Source organism: Patella vulgata, chromosome 9 (assembly GCF_932274485.2).
Source record: "Patella vulgata chromosome 9, xgPatVulg1.2, whole genome shotgun sequence".
NCBI lineage: Eukaryota > Metazoa > Mollusca > Gastropoda > Patellidae > Patella > Patella vulgata.
In genome coordinates this window covers 45,908,426-45,936,259 of record NC_065887.2, presented here as the reverse complement: position 1 = coordinate 45,936,259, position 27,834 = coordinate 45,908,426, and the positions used below count along the sequence as shown (strand labels likewise).

At 35.7% G+C, this 27,834-nt stretch overlaps 1 protein-coding gene and 1 long non-coding RNA gene across 5 annotated transcripts in view; one reads left to right on the top strand and one right to left on the bottom strand.

Moving 5' to 3' along the window:
• LOC126832529 (solute carrier family 28 member 3) overlaps positions 1 to 26,151 on the top strand; it is a 49,670-nt gene extending 23,519 nt beyond the window's left edge. For all 4 annotated transcript variants that reach the window (XM_050563344.2, XM_050563346.1, XM_050563347.1 and 1 more), the window contains exons 2-13: positions 137 to 277; positions 544 to 662; positions 1,073 to 1,308; positions 1,800 to 1,941; positions 4,736 to 4,927; positions 7,527 to 7,688; positions 7,916 to 8,041; positions 8,319 to 8,449; positions 10,061 to 10,229; positions 13,376 to 13,555; positions 17,431 to 17,611; positions 18,757 to 26,151. In XM_050563344.2, coding sequence (XP_050419301.1) covers positions 160 to 277; positions 544 to 662; positions 1,073 to 1,308; positions 1,800 to 1,941; positions 4,736 to 4,927; positions 7,527 to 7,688; positions 7,916 to 8,041; positions 8,319 to 8,449; positions 10,061 to 10,229; positions 13,376 to 13,555; positions 17,431 to 17,611; positions 18,757 to 18,908 — 1,908 coding nt within the window. In that variant the 5' untranslated portion in view covers positions 137 to 159 and the 3' untranslated portion in view covers positions 18,909 to 26,151. The remainder of the gene's footprint in view (positions 1 to 136; positions 278 to 543; positions 663 to 1,072; positions 1,309 to 1,799; positions 1,942 to 4,735; positions 4,928 to 7,526; positions 7,689 to 7,915; positions 8,042 to 8,318; positions 8,450 to 10,060; positions 10,230 to 13,375; positions 13,556 to 17,430; positions 17,612 to 18,756) is intronic.
• Positions 1 to 27,834, bottom strand: part of LOC126832558 (uncharacterized) — a 75,755-nt gene that overhangs the window by 34,797 nt on the left and 13,124 nt on the right. The window lies entirely within an intron of this gene.

The window sequence follows — 27,834 nt, the reverse complement described above, 5'->3', positions numbered from 1 at the left end:
GGATCAAGGTTGCACTTTGGCCTATCGTAGGAAAAAGTTGGCCTTCGATCAAAAAAACGAATTTCGAGCCCTGATCATAATCAAACCAGATGTGAAAGTCGATGTATAATTTTCAAAATTAATTTGAACATTTCAGTGAAATCAACATCGTAAATAAAAATGGGCGATACAAGTAGAACCAAGGAACCATTAATGATGAGTACACCAAATGATTCGGCCATGAAGAAAATGAATGGAGGCGATATGACTATTGAAATAGATAGCGTGGATTCTGGTTGTAAGTTATTTTGTACCAATCTCGAGATACTTTGTTTAGTTGGTGTTGTAACAGGTTGTAGATATTTGAAATCTTCAATACTCACGGCTGCAGGTTCAAGTCATTAAGAGGAACTAATCTATACATGTACCTGTCACATCACACAGACCCAACGGTACCTGTCATTAGACCTGATTGTTCTACCTCCTTCTCTGATTATAAAAATAAACCCTTCTCTCACTGATTGTAAAACAACTGGTCAATATTAACTCTTTCTCTCATTGTAGCCAAATCCAGTGAAACAATCAGTAGTGATTCAGGTACAAGTAGTTTTTTATCCAGTGTATTCAAGCATGGCGCAGAGATGGAGAAATTTGTTACTGATAATCAATCTAATGTTCGTATGGTTAGTTTTATAACTTCAATAACATTAGAACACACTGCTCTTAATAGTTGAATTAGAATAGAGTGAATGTAATAGTTGAATAAAATTAGAAATAGACTGAATGTAAGGAAAAGATGGAACTGTCATGTAGTGTTCAATTATTTCACCAGAATACTACAATAATTAATTTATTTCAAACGTAGCACACACAAGATTATTGTGTTGACCAGACGTTATAATTAATTGTTCTTGGAGAAAATATGCCAGGCTCAATCGAGTGCAAGTAAATACTTTCAGACCATGCACAGTAGAAAGTAATAATAAATCAAAGTGTTCTAATATCATCTTATCAAATTCAATTAAAGCCTCAATTTTACTTTTAGCTCAACTCCATTTTGATTTAAAGCTTAAATATTATTTACTACTTTCAGGTGATAATTGGACTATTCTGTGTCTTGTACCTAGCCTATTTTATAACAGCGCTGATATTTGGTGCCACAAAAGATTGCGTGAATACAGTACCTTTAATCTGTTTGACATGTATTGTATTGGCGTTCATCGTTCTCAACTATATCTGGATGCATTTCGGTGAAGATGTAAAAGTGAAATGTCTCCGTCCATGCCTTGAAAGTATTGAAAACAAAAAAACAAAAAATATTCTCAAATGGTGAGTACTGTTATAAAAATGATAAAGGTTGCTAAAATTGGAATAATTTTGAAATATGAGTGCAGGCCAAGTCGTAATCCGAATTATGACTTTGTTTCCTCTATACTCGTCTGGAATTAAAAAGTAGGATACATGTTACAATTCAGTGTCTAATCTGTACACTTTGTGATGCTTTATTCAAATAAAACCCCAGCACAGTAATCCTATGTTGTCATATTTTCTTAATGCTAGGTCTGAGATAGCCGCTTTGTACCATTTGCACTAATTGTAGGTACATGTAGCTTTGATTTAAATACCAAAACTACCTGTACACTTTATATCCTCTAAAGTCAGATTGGTTCTCTACTATACACCCAAATTACAATTCATATTTTTTGTCTTATTTTCTAAAAACGGGTGAATATGACTTGATCATGACTTTAAAATAAATAGTTTTAATATTTCTGCAGGTTACCATTTGTATATTATATAAAAAATAAAATCATTTTTAGGTTGTTTATCCTGATTGTGATTGGTTTGTTTTTATTTGTAATAATTTCCACGGTGATAAATCAGCCTGGTAACCTCATCTCAGTCGCTGGTTTTGTTTTCTTTGTCATCCTGCTGTTTATCTTCTCCGAACATAAATCTCAGGTAAACGGATATTTCACGTTAATCACAATACAACAATTCCTCAAGTAATGCTTAGAAAATTGATAGACAGAATTTCAAATGGTACTCAAGGGTGATAACTCTTTTAGTTGAATTCTGTCTTCTATGCTAAGGAAGGTGCAGTGGCCGTCGGATTATGTTGTTGGATCACCAAACCAGCAGATAAACATTTCATTTTTATATGGTCCCTCCGTCGTCCACAATTTCTTGTGAACACTCTACAGACTACATTTATCATCTGATTGTTTTGAAATTGATATATGTTTTTTACATTAGTGAGATGAAGAAGCCTATATAATTTCAATAATTTCTGTTAATTTCTTCAGGAGTTATGACCCTTGTTTACCTTTGTTACACCTTGTGAACGCTCTAACCACAAAAGTTATCATCCAATCTGTATGAAATTTATATGTATCGTTTAAATTAGTAAAACGATCTGAATGAAATTCATATGCATCATTTAAATTAGTGAAATGAAGAAGCCTATTGAATTTCAGCAATTTTTATACGTCCACATTCATAATGTGAACGTATTATGCCGTCGCCCCTGTCTGTGTGTGTGTGTGTGTGTGTATGTATGTATGTGTGTGTGTGTGTGTGTGTGTGTGTGTGTGTGTGTCTGTGGTTCGCCTACAGGGCGCAATTCTTCATGGATTTTCTTCAAACTTGGTATACTTATTCCTTATACCCCAAGGAAGATCCCTATTGTTTTTGGTGCATGCCCGACCCCCCGGGGCAGAGCCACGCCCATTTCTAGTATTTGTTTGTTTGTCGTCTACAGGCCACATTTCTTAACTAATAATCTTGAAACTTTGCATACACATTCTTTGTACCCTAAGGAACATCCCTATCGTTTGGGGTGCATGCCCAACCCCCAGGGGCAGAGCCACGCCCATTTTCTTTTCGTGTGTCTTTGTGTCGCCTACAGGGCGCAATTCTTACTGGATTTTCTTCAAACTTGGTATACTTATTCCTTATACCCCAAGGAAGATCCCTATTGTTTTTGGTGCATGCCCGACCCCCAGGGGCAGAGCCACGCCCATTTCTAGTATTTGTTTGTTTGTCGTCTACAGGCCACATTTCTTAACTTATAATCTTGCATACACATTCTTTGTACCCTAAGGAACATCCCTATCGTTTGGGGTACATGCCCAACCCCCAGGGGCAGAGCCACGCCCATTTCCCATTTTCTTTTCGTGTGTCTTTGTGTCGCCTACAGGGCGCAATTCTTACTGGATTTTCTTCAAACTTGGTATACTTATTCCTTATACCCCAAGGAAGATCCCTATTGTTTTTGGTGCATGCCCGACCCCCAGGGGCAGAGCCACGCCCATTTCTAGTATTTGTTTGTTTGTCGTCTACAGGCCACATTTCTTAACTTATAATCTTGCATACACATTCTTTGTACCCTAAGGAACATCCCTATCGTTTGGGGTACATGCCCAACCCCCAGGGGCAGAGCCACACTTTATATACTTATTCTTTGTACCCTAAGGAACATTCCTATCATTTGGAACATCCTTATCATTTGGAGTAGGCCCTACATGCCCAACCCCCAGGGGCAGAGCCATGCCAATTTTCTTTTTGTGTGTCGCCTACAGGCCACAATTCTAAATCGATCATCTTGAAACTTAAAATACATATTCCTTATACCCTGAGGTTGGTCCCTTTTCTTTTGGGTGCATGCCCGATTTTGGGGAGATAACTCCATTTAACAATGTTAATGTGAATGAAATGTTGTACTGATAGCAGTCCTACAACCCAGTTTAATTTGACAAGCCCTCCACATAAACTGGATCATATCGATCAAAGCAACAATATGGACTGTATATTGCTGCTAAGGTGTATTGCTGCATTAGGATTCTCTTTACGTCGTGTAGTGCACATTTCTTAATGGATCGTCTTTAAACTTGGGTTATGTATTCCTTATAGCCTCAGGATAACTGCTTAGCCGACTCCCAGGTCGCAATTCTTAATGAAGCCGCTCGGTACTTGGCATATGTATTCCTTATTGCCTTAGGGAGTCCACTATTGATTTTGGTGAATGTCTCAACCCCCAGGAGCAGAGTCACGCCCACTTTTTGCCTTTGGAATGTGAAAGGCACAATTCTGAATGCATTATCTTGGTATACTTATTAATAAGTTATACTCTAAGGACAGGAACTATTGATGTTGATGCACGACCCTCAACGCTAAACAAACCAAAAGCCTAGCCTTCTTGACAAAGTACCTTGTCAATCAAAGCAGAATTGGAATGTGGACGTATATTGTAGCGTTAGCGTTATGTTTGTCAATTACTTCTCAACTTATGGCCCTTGTTTTACTTTGTTTAACTTTTTGAACGTTCGAACGACAAAAGTTATCATCCTATCTGTATGAAATTTATATGCATTATTTAAATTAGTAAAACAAAAAGCCTGTCAAATTTCAACAATTTCTGTATATTACTTCAGTGTTATGGCCCATGTTTTAGTTTTTAGTACCTTGTGATCCCTCAAACGACGAAAAATTATAATATCATCTGAATGTAACTGTCTATTAAATGCCCCTAATTACCTACAAAAGTAAAAATATGCGACAACCCTTGTCGACCACTCGAACGATTTAGCTGCTCTGGGCGTATGTTTCATTGCCTGGCAACCTATCTTATTATATCAGAATTATAATACCAGACGTCAAGGATGATTTCTATTTATCGAAGTTCGAACTAAATGTTGCTATAAACCAAAATATTGAACTATATACGTCTTTTATAAATATAATATTTTTTATTTAGATAAAATGGCGACCCATTCTTGGAGGATTCACTCTACAGTTTATGTTCGCTGTTTTTATTCTCAAATGGGATCCTGGGTATAAAATATTTCACTTCCTTGGGCAACAAGTTCAAGTGTTCCTTAGTTATACGGATGTCGGATCAAGGATGGTATTTGGCGATAAATTTATGGACCATTTTTTTGCTATGAAGGTTGGTTAATTCTCTAAACATTGACTTCAGTTAAAAGAATTTTTTTGCTACCAAATGCTACCCCACATTATCTTAAATTTAACCAAATACAAATTAAAAGACCTTTAACTACCGTATTCGAAAGTCAGGGGTTAACCTAGCTGAAAAGTGTACCAGTTTTCTCCTATATGGTATCAATGTATGTATATCTGGTATCATCAGAATGTATATCTGCCGGGTTTCTGGTGGTGGGTGTGGTATTCCACGCCCAAAATGCCATGCCCCCCAACTAGTCTAGATTAGTTCAAAAGTGTACAACATGAAAATCGCACAGCAATGTACCTACATCTTCAGGTATTACAAAAACACTCTGACGGACATTTCTAGTGGTGGGGTACCCCTGACAGAGCTATGTAATTGCCAGACATTTATAATGATGGAGTATCCCTGACAAGAGTTATCTAATTTCCAGACCAAAGCTAGGCTAGAGTAGCTCAAATCTGTACCACCTAAAACAGCTTTGAAGTTGTTCGGTACCACGAGAGGAATCATGAATGACCACTGCCAGACAGTTTGCGGTGGGTTACCCCAAAATTCCACGCCCTCCAACTAGGATAGATTAGCCGGCACTGTTCCCGTGCCTGCAGGAACAATTTTTTTTTTTCAAAAACGCATTTTAAACCCCATAAAATGTTTTTTTCCCCAAAATCAATTTCTTACAACCGCAGTCTATCGCCTCTTCCATACGTGCTAGGTATTAGTATTCTATGCATCCTGGCTAAAAATTTAATTTTTTAAAACACGGGAACAGTGCTTGCGAAGTTAGCCTAGTTGGGGGCGTGACATTTTGGGTACCCCACCACTAGAAATGTCTGTCAGTGTTTTTATACGCCCACATTTTCATGTGGACATATATTGTCGTCGCCCCTGTCCGTTCGGACGTCCTTCCGTCCGTCCACAATTTGTTTGTGGACACTCTACAGGTCACAATTCTTATCCGATTTTGACGAAACTTGAAATATAGGTTTATCTCCAAAAGATCTTGGTTCCTTTCGATATTGGCATGTATCGGATCGAAACTTCATGGATTATGGCCCCTGTTTGTACGAAAAATCACGTTTTTAGCTTGTGGACACTATAGAGGTCACAATTTTTATCCGATTTTGTTGAAACTTGAAATGTAAGTTTATAACCCAAAGATTTCGGTTCCTTTTGATATTCGCGCATACTGGACCGTAACTTCCTGAATTATGGCCCCTGATTGTACGAAAAATCGCGTTTTTAGCTTGTGGACCCTATAGAGGTTATAATTTTTATCAGATTTAAAAAAACGTATTATTATATCACCGTTACACCCTAGGAACGACTGAATTCGAATTTCGTGAAAATCGGCCCAAAATTGACAGACAAAATGGCCGCCGTTCGTTCTCAAATAGCGTAAGAAAATGGTTTATCAAGGTTGTGGACCCTATAGAGGTCACAATTTTTATCCGATTTTGTTGAAACTTGAAATGTAAGTCTATAACCCAAAGATCTCGGTTCCTTTCGATATTCGCGCATATCGGACCGTAATTTCCTGAATTATGGCCCCTGATTGTACGAAAAATCACGTTTTTAGCTTATCACCGTTACACCCTAAGGACGACTGAGTTTGAATTTCATGAAAATTGGCCTAAAATTGACAGACAAAATGGCCGCCGTTCAATCTCAAATAGCGTAAAAATATGGTATATCAAGGTTGTGGACCCTATAGAGGTCACAATTTTTATTCGATTTTGTTGAAACTTGAAATGTAAGTTTATAACACAAAGATCTCAGTTCCTTTCAATATATGCGTATACCGAATTGTAATCATGTTTTTAGCTTGTGGACCCATTAGAGGTCATAATTTTTATCCGATTTAAAAAACCGTATTATTATATTACCGTTCCACCCTAAGGACAGTTGAGTTTGAATTTTGTGAAAATCGCCCCAAAATTGACAGACAAAATGGCCGCCGTTCGTTCTCAAATAGCGTAAAAATATGGTATATCAAGGTTGTGGACCCTATAGAGGTCACAATTTTTATCCGAGTTTGTTAAAACTTGAAATGTAAGTTTATAACACAAAGATCTCAGTTCCTTTCGATATATGCGCATATCGAATTGTAATTTCCTGAATTATGGCCCTTGATTGTAGGAAAAATCACTTTCTTGTTAGCTTGTTCTCTATCCATCTCTCGAAAATGTGGGCGTATCCTGCCTGGCAGCCGCTGGTTGTAATACCTGAAGATGTACGGTACACTGCTGTGCGATTTTCATTTGGTACACTTTTGAGCTAATCTAGCCTAGTTGGGGGTCATGGCATTTAGGGCGTGGAATACCACACCCACCACCAGAAACCGGGCAGACTTACATTCTGATGATACCAGATATACATACATTGATACCATATAGGAAAAAATTGCTACACTTTTCAGCTAGGTTGACCCCCTCGGCTCCTGGTCTACTGAATGATATGATCGAAAGTTTTCTTTACCTGGATGATATGATCGAAAGTCTTCTTTACCTGGATGATATGATCGAAATGTTCAGTAGGGTTGGATATTTTACTTTATAGATATATTGTATGATGTTTTCAGGTTCTACCGGTGGTAATTTTCTTCAGTTGTTTCATCTCAGTGTTGTACCATCTTGGTATCATGCAGATGGTTATCGGTAAAATAGCTTTTGTTATGAGACTCATGTTGGGAACAACGGCTGCTGAATCTCTCTGTGCCGCAGGAAATATCTTCGTAGGACAGGTAAAGTTGCAGTATTTGCATATTCTGTTTGTGACATGTATTACAAATATTTTTCTCTGTAACTGGGAAAACATTAAATGGAAGCAGTTTGATCAATTTGAGGGATTTGTTTCCCAAAATTGAAAGTAGGATGTTAAACTCTATCTCATTTCATTTGTAAAGAAAGTTGGGAATTTTCCCACAATTTTACATGAAAACTGATTGTGCCAATTTATGTTTTATTTTAGACGGAGGCTCCAATTCTCATTCGACCTTTTCTCGAGAAAATGACTAAATCTGAATTGCATGCTGTAATGACCGGAGGCTTCGCTACGATAGCTGGTGGTGTTTTAGCTGCTTATGTTTCTTTTGGTGTAAGTATTAGCTTAATGGTATATGTTTTGTTGCCTGGCAACCTTTCCTTAGTTTGGATGTAATAGTTAGGTTCAAGATGTATGTTTTGATGCCTGGAACATATCTTTATTTACTATGGTCACTTGTGCAGTACAAGGGAGGGGTATTTTGCTCAGGCAGCACCAGTTCTGATTACTGTCCTTCAGAATCTGTTTTTCAATCAGTAAACTTAGAATAGATTTAAAGATAGAAAGTTATTTATTTGATGTCTTACTAAGACTACATTTTATATTCCAGGTTCCAGCTGAACATTTATTGTGTGCGTCTGTAATGAATGCTCCCTGTGCTTTGGCTGTATCCAAATTACTTTTCCCAGAAACAGAAAAAAGTAAAATATCAAAGAAAACTCACATCAACAATGAATCATCGTAAGTTGTCTATGTTTTAAATATTTGTGGTAAAAGTAATAATATATATGTGTAAATTTCGAATTCTGGTGCAAATGTGGGTATTCACTCAGGTATAGCGATTCACTCAGGTATAGCGATTCACTCAGGTATAGCAATTCACTCAGACTGGAGAGCATTATAGAAAGAGATTGTCCACGCTGGGTTAATAGCCTGAAGATCCAGGGACCACTCCTGATGTTAGTTGAGAAACTTTCCTAATTACTGACAGATAGCGTTGCTAAAAGGTGAATCATGATACAATGCAATAACAATATATATCGTGTCAGCATCTCATAGATGGTGGGGGGTTGGTTGGCTGATTGGTTTAACGATAGATGGTGGAGGGTTGGTTGACTGATTGGTTTAACGATAGATGGTGGGGGGTTGGTTGACTGATTGGTTTAACGATAGATGGTGGGGGGATGGTTGACTGATTGGTTTAACGATAGATGGTGGGGGGTTGGTTGACTGATTGGTTTAACGATAGATGGTGGGGGGATGGTTGACTGATTGGTTTAACGATAGATGGTGGGGGGTTGGTTGACTGATTGGTTTAACGATAGATGGTGGGGGGTTGGTTGACTGATTGGTTTAACGATAGATGGTGGGGGGATGGTTGACTGATTGGTTTAGCATGTCATGCTTTAGATTAAAAGGTTTGTGATGAGGTTTCGATTCCCTGCTTGTACATGATGAGTAGAGTCACCTGCCCTGCTTGTACATGACGAGTAGGGTCACCTGCCCTGCTTGTACATGACGAGTAGGGTCACCTGCCCTGCTTGTACATGACGAGTAGGGTCACCTGCCCTGCTTGTACATGACGAGTAGGGTCACCTGCCCTGCTTGTACATGACGAGTAGGGTCACCTGTCCAACCTTGTGGGTTTTCACTTTCCTATCCCTTAGTGCCAGGGAACAAAATAACTGTTGACAATTGGTTATTGCAAGTTATTGCTGCCACAGGACATCAATTGTACAGTATTGTGGATGGTATTTTCAATTCCATTCATTTATGGGTGCCAAGCGAATTCCATCTGCAGACAGCATATTTGATGTGGATGTCACGGGATCTGAATTACCCAACTGGCAATGAAGTAGCTAGGTGTAATTTTGTCCACCTTGCTTCATAGCCGTCATGAGTTTAAAATTACACATAATTAATTAGAAATGCATGTAAATAAAGCGTTATTCGTTCATCCTATCTTGAAAATTCACAATAGTATTTAATTATGTTTTATTGTGCAGAAATTGCTGAGAATATGAGACCGACGGAAACTCGGAATATCAAACTTTCAGTTTCACAAATGGGCAGCTTATGTAGCATATGTCAAACTTAGAGTATTGTTTTCATCATTGTAAAAGTTATTTAACATCAAAAATCATGAATATTACAACCAGATTATGCAATAGCGTAAACACAGTGCATAGTAGTCACGTTTTCCAGACACATGACCAATATTTCAATGCAGAAGTGCGACTATAGAAAGGACATGTTCATTGTGAAAGGTTTTTCTAATTGTTGAAATTTAAAGATACATTAGTTAAACAATGTTAATTACAATAAATAATTTAATTTGTTGCATATTTACAGGAATTATCGTAATGTTCTTGAAGCAGCAGCTGCTGGAGCCTCGGCATCTATTGGTCTAGTTGCTAATATCGCGGCCAATCTGATAGCTTTCCTCGCCCTACTGGCGTTTGTTAATGCTGTGTTGTCATGGTTTGGAGGATTTGTGTGTTTCCCTGATTTATCGTTTGAGGTAAGTCTTGATGGTCGATTCGTGAAAAATACTCATCATCATTTAATCATCAATGAGCGTTGAACGGCAGATCGGATTCAAATCCAATGAAAATCGAACACATAAGATGGCGTCGAGATTTGATTATGGTGTTTTCATTTTAATGAGAAAGAGAGAGAGAAATGGGGTTTATCGTCTACTTGACACAAACTAGGTCATTTTGGGACTGACATATGGTTCTTCTTTATTTCAGTAGTTTGCTTGCGTGTAGGGGTCTTTAGCAGAGTATTTACAAACAAAATTTAATAAGCTGGTTCAAACATAGATCTATCTATAGCCATGAAGACTTGCTAAAAATATTGGTCTACGTTGTTTATTACAATTTTGATTATGATATTTTATTTAGATTAAGAATATTTACATGAAGGAGGCACAAAAAACATTTTAAAATATAGGTTTATCTCCCAAAGATCTTGGTTCTTTTCGATATTCTCGTTAGTGCTCCTACGACTAGTCTGATAGCCGTAAACGGTTAGAACTGGGCGGTTAAACGGTTCGAATTCAACGGTACGGTTATTCGGAGATGTCCCACATTACATAGAGTTGTGTCTGATTATATTCCTCTTTATAACAAAACTTGCCCGTTGTCATTTTGTATTTGATGTTTGAAAATCTTAGAATGTAACAGTCGTCCTACGATGTCGACTGCTAAAAAATAATACTATTAATAGCACTCGTCGTAGTCATATGGCAAAGTCAACGGACCTTGTTCTGACTTTTGCTATTGTTAATCCAATCTAAAGACTTCTCGGCATTTCTAACTATATTCTACCTTGTTTATTATTTACTTCAAAACGTCACCACCATTCAAAATATAATCATAAAGGCTAGAAAATGACATTATACTAGATTCGTAACGACATTCAACACGTTTCATATCTCGTAATTCTTGCAAGAATTCTACTTTGGTATTTAGTTAAATTAACCAATCATAAAAATTCTACTTGCAAGCGAGGAATTATTTCTTTATTGTCCAATGAATATGCACCTTCCAATTTACTTTATTCTATTCTTAGTAACATTGTGTAATCGTAATATTATCGCCATCTGTCACGTACGAAGGGAACCAGAATATTGTTTTGTATATTATCGTTCTATTGAATTAAAAAATGTTTCAAATGAACCAAGTAAACCAGGTAAATAAATAACTACGGCCTTAGATCGTTTAGATTTTCTTCAAAGAATTGTACATGTCTGAAAAAATTCCTGAAATTTTTGCGCGTGTAATGCCTTTTAGGCGAGTATAGCGTGCGCACGAGTAATGACTCGCACCTCCTGACAAGCTCTGTTTTATGTTTAAAATTGATACCATACGGTTAACGGTTACTAACCGGTTAATAGCTACGGCTATTCGAATAACAAAAAGTCCTAACCGTAGGAGCACTAATTCTCGTATATATCGGATAATAACTTCTTGAATTATGACCCCTGAAGAAATTTGTACGAAAAATCACATTTTTAGCTTGTAGTCCCTCTAGAGGTCACAACTATTATCCGATTTATAAGAAAAAATGTGTGAATATATCACCGTTACACATAGTGTTGAAACTACTATTCGGATATCCGTTAACGGATACAAAATAAGGCTTATCTGAATCATTTAACTATCCGTTATAGTCTTCTGACATTCCGTATGCTCTATATTTAGCCATTTTTTACATCTGATTACTTTGAAATTTTCCCCAATGCTATTGATCACGTACACAGCTTTGAGCATAAATGTTAATATCATGCGTATTATTTAGCGATAGTAACTAATAAAAATATTAATGCAGTGCAACGAAAACAGTAGTCTAAATAAAAAAAATATTCATTCATTCCCTGCGCTGGTTTACGCTAGATAGAAGCTACTTCTTGGGTTTACAGGATACAAGTTTACACTGTGTTTAGACTTCCCGCAATGAAATTAATTCATAACGACCTAGATCACATATATTCTCACTTACTGATTTGTTCAATAGCAGTAGATTATCAGAATGAGGCAAATGACCTTGGCGGAATAAATGTCAGATGTTTTTATTTTACTTTTCTCATTCATGTTGATTGAGCAAAAATGATAAGTGGGAGGGCCGCAGATTACAGGAGTAGTTATACACAAATTTATTCACCTCATTGATTTTTTTGCATATCATGGATAGTCTTAATAATTGCGGCTAAAGGTATGCACGTTTTTTTCTTCGCGGCTCAAACAATTTGCAAATCGAAAGTAAGATTTCATACTCGGCATACACAGACACTCATAAACATTGAAATAAGTAAGAAATTATGAGTATATGAACTTTTGATGTGATTTTGTTCAAGAATTTCATGTTTCCGAATTATCCGAATAGTATTCGGATAGCAAACAAACGTATTTGGATCACAAATCTCGATCCGATTTTCAACACTAGTTACACACTAAGATATTAGTTCCTTTTGATAATTGTGCAGATCCAAACGTAACTTCCTGGATTATAGCCCCTGATTGTTTGAAAAATCACATTTTTTGCTTGCAGAGATTCTCTCGAGGTCACAATTTTTTTTCTGATTTTAAATTACTCAAATATTTTTTTTTCCGGATCACAGACCACCATGACAGGTCCAATGCCGAATGATAATCAGTCTACCAGAACTCTCAATATAGTTGGCATTGTTTATATTCCTGCTTTAATAAAGTTTATTTCAATCTGAAAATCAATGATTCCTTTGGAAAATCAAAGTATCTATATAAACAATTTGTCAAGAAACTGAATAGAAGCATGGATAATTCTAACAGTATTGGTTGGGTGGAAATGTGAGCGAGAAGTCACATGACGTAAACAAAACTCTTTATCGGCATTTGCTAACTTGGTTGAACAAACACTCCGGAGTTTATAACAGTATTTATTGCTATTTATTCATCATTAAGCAATAAAATATCGTAAATGACATAAAAAGGAAGACTTTTTTTTCAGTGTTTATGTTAAATATCATCCAGAAAAATCAAAACCGCGATATATCGCTGTATGTTCGGTTTTTCGATATTTTTCTGAAGACGGTATTTTTGACGGTTTTTATTTCTGTCATGGTTTTATAACGCCCAGCTCTACTGGTTGGTAGTGATTGAGGTATCTATTGTTTATTTTCAGTGGATATGTTCGTATGTTTTTATGCCTGTGGCGTATTTGATGGGTGTTGAGTGGAAAGATGCCCGGATTGTTGGAGAACTGATTGGAATGAAAACTTTCCTCAACGAGTTTGTAGCCTACGAACAGTTATCAAAGTTTATCAAAGCTAGAAGGGATTGCGCAGATGGTATTATTTTATCGGTAAGAATATATTTATTATTTAAGGCAGTCTGTGCAGGGATACTGCATCACACATAATTACACAAAACAAATCTACGAACAAAACACAATACGCAGAAATCACAAACAAATGCAGATATCAGCAGATTAAGTGAATGGATCCGGGGACTAGGCGTATGTATCCAACCCGTAGTCATGGAGACTTCACTCAAAATGAAAACTAACAATAAGGAGGAATATATCCCAAAAACATTGTGTAATACAAGTATTAGTCATAAACTAATCTGCTATATGCCAAATGAAATGTAAGCATATTGAAGGAAGAAATTACCTATACAAGTAACTATATTGGTGACATGTATAAAAAAGCCAGATAGCCTACAACTAAAAAATATAGTCTATGTTATACCGGTAGTTAGAAACATTATAAGCCTTCGAAAGAATTGAGGTGTGTTGACTACAAAGTTAGGGCACAAAAACACTTCTGAATACAAAGTCGTCTGCTTGAATGACATGACGTAAAAGGTGGTAGTTTGCCAAATGTCGTCAAGAGTTAAATGTAATTATTCAGCTATGTAATTGCGCAAAATATAAGTAATACACCTACATTTTGTATCACAAATGCAAACTAGCTTGTTGAAGAAATCGAACTATAAAAGTGTTTTTATATAAAGGGCCATAATCCAGATAGAATTAGAAAACTGCAAAAAATTTAAAATAATTATTCAATTAGATCATTACCCATTATGTAATCAGTTACATACTTATAAAAAATATCAAGAAAGAAATGGAAGTATTGAAATTTCTTTTAAAATGAGTAATTGTGTTCCACCTTTGATGTCCAGATCAAGAACAGATGCGGTTATATATAGTGCCGGAATTTTCTTTATTTAATATTAATTCTGAGGGATATATTTCACTTTTATATTTATTGAAATTTCCGTTATCATTGATAGGTTTTATGTCATCAATGTATCGGAAGGTATAGTTTAGACTTTTTATATGCCCACACTGAAATGTGGTCGTATATTGTCGTCGCCCCCGTCTGTCCGTTGGTCCGGCCTCCACAAATTGACTTAAATTTATACACAGTGTTTACGGCTGGAGACGAAGAAGTCTATTGATTTTCAGCGATTTCCGATAATTACTGCCAGAGTTAAGCCCCTTGATCACTTTGAAAAATCTTGTGGACGCTCCAGAGGCTAAAGTTAAAATCTTATGACGCTCTAGAGTCTAAAGTTGTGATCCGATTGACCTCCGATTGATACACAGAGTTTAAGATCTTGAAACGAACAAGTATATTGATTTTTAATGAATTTTTATGACTTAAACAGCTAAATCCATGATGTTAAAAGTTTCGTATACTAAATGTTAGCATGGGGCAAAACTTTATATAAACCAAACAAATTCTAATGGTTTTCTGATAATTACTTAATGAGTTGTTACTCTTAATCAGATTTTAATGTATTATAAATGTTTCATTACCGAAAAAAGTTAAAACATGCGACAGCTGTTGTCGACTGCCTGACGATTTAGCTGCTGTGGGCGTATGTTTCATTGCCTGGCAACCTATCTTTGTGTAATTAGTGAAGCTTGTATCATTACACACCAGAGGGTAGAGACTGTATAGTACGGTTGATTCTTATGGCTAGCCACTTGATTACATATATACAATTGTTTATTGCTTCAAGTGTGTATAATGGCTGTTGTTTGTGTGGACATTTTTATTATACGCCCACATTTTCATGTGGACGTATTATGCCGTCGCCCCTGTCCGTCCAGACGTCCGTCCACAATTGTTTGTGGACTCTCTACAGGTCACAATTCTTATCCGATTTCGACGAAACTTGAAATATAGGTTTATCCCCAAAAGATCTCGGCTGCTTTTGATATTGGCATGTATCGGATCGAAACTTCATGGATTATGGCCCCTGTTTGTACGAAAAATCACGTTTTTAGCTTGTGGACCCTATAGAGGTCACAATTTTTATCCGATTTTGTTGAAACTTGAAATGTAAGTTTATAACCCAAAGATCTCAGTTTCTTTCGATATTTGCGCATAACTTCCTGAATTATGGCCCCTGATTGTACGAAAAATCACGTTTTTAGCTTGTGTACCCTATAGAAGTCATAATTTTTATCCGATTTAAAAAAACGTTCTATTATATCACCGTTACACCCTAAGGCTGACTTAGTTCGAATTTCGTGAAAATCGGCCCAAAATTGACAGACAAAATGGCCGTCGTTTGTTCCCAAATAGCGTAAGAATATGGTATATCAAGGTTGTGGACCCTATAGGGGTCACAATTTTTATCCGATTTTGTTGAAACTTGAAATATAAGTTTATAACCCAAAGATCTCGGTTCCTTTCAATATTCGTGCATATCGGACCGTAACTTCCTAAATTATGGCCCCCGATTGTACGAAAAATCACGTTTTTAGCTTGTGGACCCTATAGAAGTCATAATTTTTATCCGATTTAAAAAACCGTTCTATTTTATCACCGTTACACCCTAAGGATGACTGGGTTCGAATTTCGTGAAAATCGGCCCAAAATTGACAGACAAAATGGCCGCCATTCGTTCCCAAATAGCGTAAGAATATGGTATATCAAGGTTGTGGACCCTATAGGGGTCACAATTTTTATCCGATTTTGTTGAAACTTGAAATGTAAGTTTATAACCCAAAGATCTCGGTTCCTTTCGATATTCGTGCATATCGGATCGTAACTTCCTGAATTATGATCCCTGATTGTACGAAAAATCATGTTTTTAGCTTTTGCCCATATCGGACCGTAACTTCCTGAATTATGGCCCCTGATTGTACGAAAAATCATGTTTTTAGCTTGTGGACCCATTAGAGGTCATAATTTTTATCCGATTTAAAAAAACGTATTATTATATTACCGTTCCACCCTAAGGACAGTTGAGTATGAATTTTGTGAAAATCGCCCTAAAATTGACAGACAAAATGGCCGCTGTTCGTTCTCAAATAGCGTAAAAATATGGTATATCAAGGTTGTGGACCCTATAGAGGTCACAATTTTTATCCGAGTTTGTTAAAACTTGAAATGTAAGTTTATAACACAAAGATCTCAGTTCCTTTCGATATATGCGCATATCGAATTGTAATTTCCTGAATTATGGCCCTTGATTGTAGGAAAAATCACTTTCTTGTTAGCTTGTTCTCTATCTATCTCTCGAAAATGTGGGCGTATCCTGCCTGGCAGCCGCTGGTTATCCGATTTTGTTGAAACTTGAAATGTAAGTTTATAACCCAAAGATCTCGGTTCCTTTCGATATTCACGCATATCGAATTTTAATTTCCTGAATTATGGCCCTTGATTGTAGGAAAAATCATGTTTTTAGCTTTTGCCCATATCGGACCGTAACTTCCTGAATTATGGCCCCTGATTGTACGAAAAATCATGTTTTTAGCTTGTGGACCCATTAGAGGTCATAATTTTTATCCGATTTAAAAAAACGTATTATTATATTACCGTTCCACCCTAAGGACAGTTGAGTATGAATTTTGTGAAAATCGCCCTAAAATTGACAGACAAAATGGCCGCCGTTCGTTCTCAAATAGCGTAAAAATATGGTATATCAAGGTTGTGGACCCTATAGAGGTCACAATTTTTATCCGAGTTTGTTGAAACTTGAAATGTAAGTTTATAACACAAAGATCTCAGTTCCTTTCGATATATGCGCATATCGAATTGTAATTTCCTGAATTATGGCCCTTGATTGTAGGAAAAATCACTTTCTTGTTAGCTTGTTCTCTATCCATCTCTCGAAAATGTGGGCGTATCCTGCCTGGCAGCCGCTGGTTTAAAATGTTTCCAATTATTGGGGTGTCAGAGATCAAATGGTTAATATTTCAATTTTCTATTTCAGCCTAAATCTGAGATAATAGCAACGTATGCCCTGTGTGGGTTTGCTAACCTAAGTTCTATAGGAATACAGTTGGGTGGTTTGACTCCAATGGCACCAAATCGAGCAAGTGATCTTGCTTCAGTTGTATTAAAAGCCTTATTTGGTGGTATTGTTGCCTGTCTAATGACTGCCAGTATAGCAGGTAAATGTAGCTTTATATATAACAGTACAAAAATTATATTCACATTAAACCCCATATATTTCACCCATCGTCCATCTGATGTGCATGCCAACGAATTACCTAAGAAATTTTATGAATATGCAACTTTCAGGGAAAGCTCAACGATAGAAGGGGTATTCCTTACTTAGTTAATTACAGGCACCAATTTATATCCTGCCTCTCTAAAGTAACATAAGAAGAATAGCAAGTCAGAGGGGCATTTTAAACTTGGAGTAGTCTTACACCTCTCTAAAGGTAACATCAGAGTAGCAAGTCATAAAGGATTTGCTTTGTTACAAATTAGCAAATGTCCCAAGATAAAGAGTTCTATATCAGAGAGCGATCAGCTTATGGCCAATTTTAACAACTGGGGATAAATTGATAGAATCTGATTGACTTTAAATTTATACACAGTGTTTAAAGGGACAATAACACTCTTGCTGGCTTGAAAGCTCCAGAAAATAAATAATATCTCTATCTAAGTACTAGATGTTTAAGTGTCCTACCTGTTGTGTAAATTATCCATTACATCCTATTTTACTTGTCCAGAGGGTTCGAAAATATTTTTAAATCGAAAAGGTTTTCGTTAGATGTTTCAAACCATTATGTTGAATTTTTCAAAATTTTTAAATAAGGTGTGTTAAGATGGAATTTGTATCATCAATTAATTGAAATATTCTAAAATAGTACAATTTGTTGACCAGAATAAAGATTGGGACATATTATTCAGTTACAACAAGAGTGGTATTGAGCCTTTAGGGTAATGAGACGAAGAAGGCTATTACTGCCAGAGTTATAGCCCTTTATATTAAATGGTTTGAATACTAAATGTTAGAAATAGGGCCAAACTAGAAGCCAAACAAATTCTAACGATTTCTGATAATTACTTGCTAGGTTATTACTTGTAATCAGATTTTCATGTGTTGTAAATGTTTTCATTACTGATGCGACAGTCCTTGTTGACTGCCCGGGCAACTTAGCTGCTGTGAGCGTATGCTTTGTTGCCTGGCAACCTATCTTTCAAATTTAGAAACCTCAACCAAGTTGTACACAGTTGCCATATATTTTTGTTATGTGATAGAAATGAAAAACATTGCCTTACTTAAAGGTAATATTTATTTTTTCAGGTCTGCTTATAGTCCACCTACCCGATGACATGTCAAGTTGTATTAATATGAATACCACTGTCATGGTTACCAACAGTTCGTTACTGTTTAATACAACAGAGCCATCTAATATATTATACACTATTTTAACAAATAATACCGTGCCATCATAGAGATCACATTGTTTAATCTTCCAAATTCTGTCTAACAGATCTGTGACAACTCAAACTATCCATCATTGTGCCCTGGGGCCTGTTTCATGAAATTTTAACTAAGATAAAATCCAAATTTTAGTAATTTGATTGGATAATATTAGATTGATTTTAGTGCTTAGCCAATCAAAATTGAAGTATCTTACTAGAATTTGGATTTTATCTTTAGTTAAGATTTCGAGAAACAGGGCCCAGTTCTGTTTTGAGTGATCAAGCTATGGACAAGTCTTGAATGAAATTATGGACATGTCTTGAATCAAATTAAAGTGATCAGTGTAGTGCCATTTAGATTTTGTTTAATACCATGGATTTGTTTAATTCCATGGATTTGTTTAATACCATGGATTTGAAAGACCAGATTATGACAAAACATTGAATAGTATTTTTGTGCATTCTAATATTACAAAAAGATGTACATGCATGGACTAGGTTTTTATTTCTGTGACAGAAAAGTATTTTTATGCGTTGTAGTATAATTTAAAGCTGTAAGCAGCTGTGACCGCATCATTAAATACATGTAAGATAGTATTGTGTTTCTGCTTTCGATGTTGTGTCTATACGAATCCTCCTCCCCATGGTAGGGTACTAATACATAATACATAATACCACCCGGCCAGATAACGGCCATATTATATACATGATTTATTTCACTTTACACGAATGCTTCCTGTCTAAATCTGCCCTTGGAGATTATGAATCTCAATTTACAAATCTGGTAGGGTCCATATCAAATTTGATTTGCCATACATTGATGTACATTGTGACCACTGACAAAGTTGTGATAATGTGTATTCAAGCAGGAAGACAGTCCTAGTCTGTATGGTTTATATTTATATTAGTACCCTCATAGCACACTTACTGCAGCACTGTAGGACATTAAACCCAATTTAGTTTATAAAATACAGTATTTTAAAAAGTACAGCAATGGAATTAATTTATTTTAGTATAGAATAACAGTAATTATTCTTGTATAATTTATATATAACAAGAAATCCTATTTAAATAAATGTTATTTTATTTAGAAATCCTAATAAATTGCATGTAATTTTGAATCAAACTATTAACAAAATTCGGGGGTATTTTTTTTTGTTTTACAAGAATCAAATGTGAAAATAAAGTTTGAAATCTGTTAATTCCAATGTGTTTAGGAATTCCCACCTTGAAAAGCCATTTGATCTATCGCAGATTCAACCAGTAGTTGTTTTACGTCCGCTTCCCACCTTAAAAAGCCATTTGATCTGTCACAGATTCAACCAATCGCAGCAATAGTATTACATGTAGAATATCTCACCTTAAAAAGCCATTTGATCTGTCACAGATTCAACCAATCGCAGCAATAGTATTACATGTAGAATATCTCACCTTAAAAAGCCATTTGATCTGTCACAGATTCAACCTTGTAATTAAATTGATCCTCTCAATCCATAAATCACTTAGAAATATATTTTTAGATATGAAACTTTTTAGGTTTTATTTAATTAAGGCCTAATTAAATTATTTTGTTTTATTTTTTACAAGTTATGTCTCTTCGTCTAGTTTTCCACCCAATTCTTTTTATTTATTTATAAAGATCTCTATATAAGGCCAAACTAACTACATTTATATTCTCTAATCAGATTCAAAGTTTTATGTGATCCACCAAAGTATGAAAACTGTCATATACATGTATGTAGATTGCAAAGATTTCAGCTTGGATTAGGAGTCAGCTGTAAATCCTTAGCTCAGAGTCCTTGGCTGTAAATCCTTAGCTCAGAGTCCTTGGATGTAATCATTAGAAAGTGTATTCATAGAGTGACTCTTATTTGTTTAAGAAATGAAATAAAATCAAATTGTAATGAACTATCAATATGATGTTATGACAGTATGTATAATGTATTTATTTTATACCAGTATTATATATTTTACATATATCACTCGATGACTTCAAATGAGAACAAATACCATTATAATAATATTTAATCAATTCTTGTATTGAAATGCAAATTTTATAGATATTTAAATTAAAAAATGTTTCATTCCCTGCCAACATATCAAAACAAAATTGATGAAATTCATCTTAAAATTGTCCAGTCCATTACATGTAATAATTGTAGTTTAATGGTAGTGAATGAGACATTAAGTAATATATTGTACGAGGGCTATATCTATATCTTGCACGAGACCATTAAACAACTTAAAATACAGACACTATCCCACATACCTGATCTAGTATAAATAATGGATGCTTGGCATGCTAATATCTGTATTTTAATATTGTTTATTGTATAATATATTAAGAGATTCCTGCCAACATGGTTATATTATTTCACTTATTTCATTTAAAATACTGGACTTGTTTCTAGTCATCATTGTTGAAAGAATCTCAATCTATCATAAATCAATATGTTGATGTAAATGTGTTAGAATCATTATAATCATGTTTGTGTAAACATATAAATGTTAAACATAGTTTATGTAGGAGCTACATCTGCCTATTGCAGGTCTTTCTTTAGGCATGAAATGTTATAAACTATTAATTAGATATTTATTAACATGAAAAGACTTTAATCAACTCTCGATGCCATCTTATGTGTCGCTATGTTTTTTTTATTGTACTGGCTTTAGTAATGATGACCTAAAATTCAAACTCTAATGTCTTGGTTTAGATTGGAGTGAGAGATAGAGTGATGTGGTTTAAGGCCGTGTTGAATTGATTCCTTGTTTCTCCTCGCCCGCGCGCTTAGGTCGAGGACCCCGAAAATCGTGCGCTTACGTTTTTAACACAAAAAAAAATATTCAAAAAATTACGTTAATAACATCTAAATAAAATTCTACCAAACATCAGAAGTCAATTCTCGTTGTTTATTCCTCGTTACGAACTAAATAAGTAAGTGCAGGGGGCCGCACTACACGCAAAACAAAAAACCTGCGGACAAGACAGAAAATAGGCATTGCACCGAATAAACAAATATCAAATCAAGTGAATGGATCCGGTTGATAATACACATGTAGGGGCCCGCATACTATGGAATAAGTTACACTGTATATGATTGGATGAATTCCGCAAAATGGCGCGTGTAGCAGTCATTTCGGCTAATGAGAAAGCATATTATAAACTGTAAGACAATCGCTAATATTCAACCACGAACCTGAATAATCAATTTTTTCATTGGCTAAAATTATAACTCATGTCATTATTATTCAAGTATTACCCAATCATATCTTGTGTAATAAATAACGCACGCCTTACAAAATGGTGAGCTATGCCGGGACATAGGTAAATTCGCGTACCGGTCGGCCTAATTTATTGATGTTCAAGGAAATAATAGTGGCCCCGTTCATTTGGTTTCCGGAGTTTAACAAACGAACGAACAAACGGGACCACTATTATTTCCTTGAACATCAATAAATAAATTAGGCCGACCGGTACGCGAATTTACTTATCTCGAATCGACTTTGGTGGTTATTCCCAGCACTTTCACGTTCGATGATATTATCGAAACCATCTATAACTCAACAAGCGAATCAAATTATAATTGGAATGTTTCCATTGTATTTTAACACAAGAATACGGAAAATTTATATCAAAATATGGTTATTTCATTTTTTAAAAAGTTAAACAAAGAAGCCACTTGTTACCAAATTTTAGTTTGTTATTAAATTTATTTAATTAAATATTATCTGTGTTTTTATTCTAACCAATAATATAACTAGATTATTTATAATATTATTAAAAATGGTACACAACCCTCAGACTATATAGGTATTATGCCAGACCACTTTGTGTTTTGAAACCCACTTTGTGTTGTGTTTACCGCACTACCGCACATGATTGCCAGAGTGGTGGCAGGAGAAACAAGGAATCAATTCAACACGGCCTAACCTCCACTCAACACAAACTATGTCTTGGTTTAGATTGGAGTGAGAGAGACCGAGAGACACAAACTAGGTCATTTTGGGACTAACATGGTTTACTTTTATTTCAATAATTCCTTTGCGCGTAGGGGGTCTTTAGCAGTGGGAGGGACCCGGAGAAAACCCACGAGGTTGGACAGGCAACCCTACTTCTTGTCACGTACAACCAGCGATTCAAAACCTCAGGCCTCAATGACAGGCTTTATGATACAGTGTGCACATGCTAACCATTCGACCATCCAACCCCCCAGATTGGAGCAATTTGACTGACATTTTCAGCATACTCCCTTTACATTATCTAGTTTTTATACACTAGTGCTGTAAGTTCCATAGTAGGCATGCAGTCAGCTGAAATACAACAGATTGCTTCAGAATACTCGGAAAAAGTGAGTTTGTTTATTTCTTTTATTTGTGCTTTTTTTTTTATTATTAATTCTTGCTTTTTATACGCCCACCTTCAAATGTGGTCGTATAGAGTGTCGTCGTCCGTCCGTCCAGTGTCCAAAATTGCTTGTGGACGCTCTAAAGGCAAAAGTTAATACCCGATTGACTTTAAATTTATACACAGTGTTATAGGTCATGAGACGACGAATCCTATTGATTTTCAACGATATACGATAATTACTGCCAGAGTTATGGACCTAGTTCACTTTGAAAAATGTTGTGGACGCTCTAGAGGCTAAAGTTAATATCTGATTGACTTTGAATTTATAAGGCCGTCCGACGAAGAATCCTATTGATTTTCATTAATTTCTGATTATTACTGCCAGAGTTATAACCCTTGATCACATTGAAAAATCTTGTGGATGCTTTATGACCATAGTTATCATCTGATTGATTTTATATTCATACACCGTGTTTACTCCTATAGAGGGTCACAGTGGGTAAGATGCTGGCTCGCTAGCCTGGAGGTCAGGTGTTCAATTCCTGCATTGGCCAAGTAAGTTCATCCAGACTTTCCGGCGTGGTTCCCACTTGGATTACGGCCCCTGATTGGTCGAAGGATCACATTTTTAGCTTGTGGATTCTCTAGAGGTCACATTTTTGTCTATTAAAATGGGTTCGTCCGCCTGTCTGTCTGTCACACTTTTTGGGACACAATAACTCTCTTTCTAATTGAGTTAGAATGTTCAAACTTGATGGAGTTCGAAGATGATCATTTTCCGTATAGGGTAAGCAGAGATAAGCAATTTGATTGGTTGATGCTTTGGGACACGATAACTTTAGTTCTAATTAAGTGAGAGTGATGAAACTTGGTGTATAGTTTCATTACATCAATACCTTGACTAAGTTCGATAATGAGCATTTTCTGCTCATTGTAAGCAGAGCGATAAGCAATTTGATTGGCCAAGATTTTGGAACACAATAACTCTCCTAATTGAGCTAGAATGTTCCAGCTTGGTGTAGGTGTTTATTAGGTGAATCCCTTGATGGAATTCGAAGATGAGCATTCTCTGCTTAGGGTAAGCAGTGATAAGCAATTTGATTTGTCGAGACTTTGGAACACGATAACTCTCCTTCTAATTGAGGTAGAATGTTCAAACTTGGTGTAGGCCTTCATTAGGTGAATCCCTTGATGGAGTTCGATGATGAACATTGTCTGCTTACGGTAAGCAGAGATAAGCAATCTGATTGGTTGATGCTTTAGGGGCACGATAACTTTGGTTATTATGAAGTGAGAGCAATGAAACTCTGAATATAGATTCATTATATCATTACCATGACGAAGTTCGATTGTGCCAATTTTCTACCTGGGCTAAGGAGCGATAAGCAATTTGATTGGTCAAGACTTTGGAACATAACAACTCTGCTTTTTATTGAGGTAGAATGTTTAAACATGGTGTAGATGTTCATTAGGTGAATGTCTTGACTGAGTTAAATGATTAACATTTCAAGCTAAAGCTAAGCAGAGCTAATCAATTTCATTGGTCGATGCTTTGGGACAAGGTAATCTTGATTCTATCTGATAGAGAGTAATGAAACTTAGTATGTAGTTAGATTGCTTGATACTTTTGAAAAAAAATAAATGTGCGATTAATTGATATGTGTCATCTATTTATTTTGAGATTTCGGCGGAGGACATCAGCCTCACTGTTGGCTTGTTTTTTCTTATTTTAAAAACCGTTTAGATATATCACCATTCCACAATAATGAAGGTTGAATTCGAATTCGGGAAAATCAAAATGAAACTGCCCGACAAAATGGCCGCTCTTGTACGAAAATTGTGTATAAGTATGTAATACAAAGGCTATGGATCATCTAGAGGTCACAATTTTTATCCAATTTTGATGAAACTTAAAACATATCTTCATATTCCAAAAATCCCGTCCCTTTTCATATTTACGCATTTCAGACCATAACTTTCTGGATTATGGCCCCTGATTGTACAAAAAATCGTTTTTGTTTTTAGCTTGTTCTCTATCCATCTTGCAAAATGTTGGCGTATCCTGCCTGGCAGCCGCTGGTCAATGATTTTTGGTTACTTAAACAGCTAAATCCATGATATTAAATGTTTTGTATACTAAATTCTAATGATTTTCTGATAGTTACTTAATGAGTTGTTACTCTTAATTAGATTTTAGTGTATTACCGACGAGAAAAAATATGCGACAACTCCCGTTGACTGAACGGACGATTTAGCTGCTGTGGGCGTATGTTTCGTTGTCTGGCAACCTATGTTTTGATTACCTTGAGATACCAGAATATATCTGTAAAATGTTGACTGTAGAGTGATATTTACATGTATATTAAACAGCCTGTAGAATTCCATCAACTATCTAACAGTTGAAATAACCTATCAATGCAAGAATTGGTGTATGTACTATAAATTATAGTGCCATGTATATATAATTAGTTTATAACCATGATGATGTGAATATGTTTTGTTTTATTTAATTTGATATACTAGAATTGTTTTGTTATTACATGCAGATATATGTACATATCATCTCCCCCCTCCCGCCCACTGTAATAACAGAAAAATCCAAAATATCACAGACTGGACAGGAGATACAGACATTACACTACATTGACATTTTCTTTGAAGATTGTCTTTAGATTAAAACCATAAAAGCCTCTGTTTTAATCTGATTGTCTTCAGAGTAAAACCATAAAAGCCTCTGTTTTAATCTGATTGTCTTCAGAGTAAAACCATAAAAGCCTCTGTTTTAATCTGATTGTCTTCAGAGTAAAACCATAAAAGCCTCTGTTTTAAATGATTTCTCAGTGAAATATTTGATTATTTTATACGGCTGAATGAATGTTTATCATATACATGACATGATGTAATAAATATTCTATTTGAAATAAATCGTGTTTGTTTGTCTGAAGGGTGGAAGAATATTACTTGAACTGATTATTTACAAGTCAATGACTTATATCTATAGATATACCGCAGAGACTACTAAATCATCGTTGGGGGACCACAGTAGTCGAGTGATAAGTCCGTCAATTCCAGGGGACCACAGCAGTCAAGTGGTAGATAGAAATGGGGTTTAACGTCCACTGAACACAAACTCTCATTCTGGGTCCAACATGGTTCAATTTTTATACACCCACATTTTTATGTGTACCTAGATTGTCGCTCATATCCGTTCACAATTTGTTTATGGACACTATAAAATACAGGTTTATCTCCCAAAGATCTCAGTTCCTTTCATATTGGCACATATCGGATCGTAACTTCATGGATTATGGCCACTGATTGTACATAAAATCACGTTTTTAGCTTGTCGCAATTTTTATACGCCCACAATTTCATGTGGACGTATATTGTCGTCGCCCCTGTCCGTCCACAATCTCTACAAGTCACAATTTTTATCCGATTTCGACGAAACTTGAAATATAGGTCTATCTCCCAAAGATCTCGGTTACTTTCGATATTGGCATGTATCGGACCATAACTTCATGGATTATGGCCCTGATTGTATAAAAAAATCACGTTGTTAGCTTGTGGACACTCAAGAGTTCATAATGTTCATCCGATTTTGGTGAAACTTGAAATGAATGTTTACAACCCAAATATCTTGATTCCTTTCGAAATTCGCAAATATGGGATCGTAACTTCCTGAATTATGGCCCCTGATTGTACGAAAAATCGCATTTTTATACGCCCAATTGTTTGTGGTCACTCTACAGGTCACACAATTTTTATCCGATTTCAACGAAACTTAAAATATAGGTTTATCTCCCTAAGATCTCGGTTCCTTTCGATATTGGCATGTATCGGACCGTAACTTCATGGATTATGACCCCTGATTGTACGACAAATCGTGTTTTTAGCTTGTGGACCCAATAGAGGTCACAATTTTTATTAATATTTAAAAAAAAACTTTTGAATATATCACCGTTACACCTTAATGACGGACAAAATGACCGCACCTCGAACGCAAACAGTGTAAAAAATATGGTAAATCAAGGTTGTGGGCCATCTAGAGGTCACAATTTTGATCCGATTTTGATGAAACTTGAAATACATGTTTATAACCCAAAGATCCTGGTTCCTATCGATATTCGCGTATATCGGATCGTAACTTTCTGAATTATGGCCCTTAATTTTACAAAAAAAATCACGTTTTTAGCTTCTGGTCCCGTTAGAAGCCACAATACCGAACGTAACTTCCTGGATTATAGCCCCTGATTGGTCGAAGAATCGCATTTTTAGCTTGCGGATTCTCTAGAGGTCACAATTTTTTTCCCGATTTTAAAAACCGTTTAAATATATCACCATTTGACAATAACGAAGGTTAAATTAGAATTTCGGGAAATTGAAATGAAACTGCACAACAAAATGGCAGCTCTTTGTACGCAAATTTAGTAAAAGTATGTAATACGAAGGTTATGGAACCTCTAGAGCTCACAATTTTTTATCTGATTTTGACTTAAAACATATCTTTATATCCCAAAGACCTCAGTCCCTTTTGATATTTGTGCATTTCAGACCATAATAGTCTGGATTATTGCCCCCGATTGTACAAATAAACGCGTTAGTTTT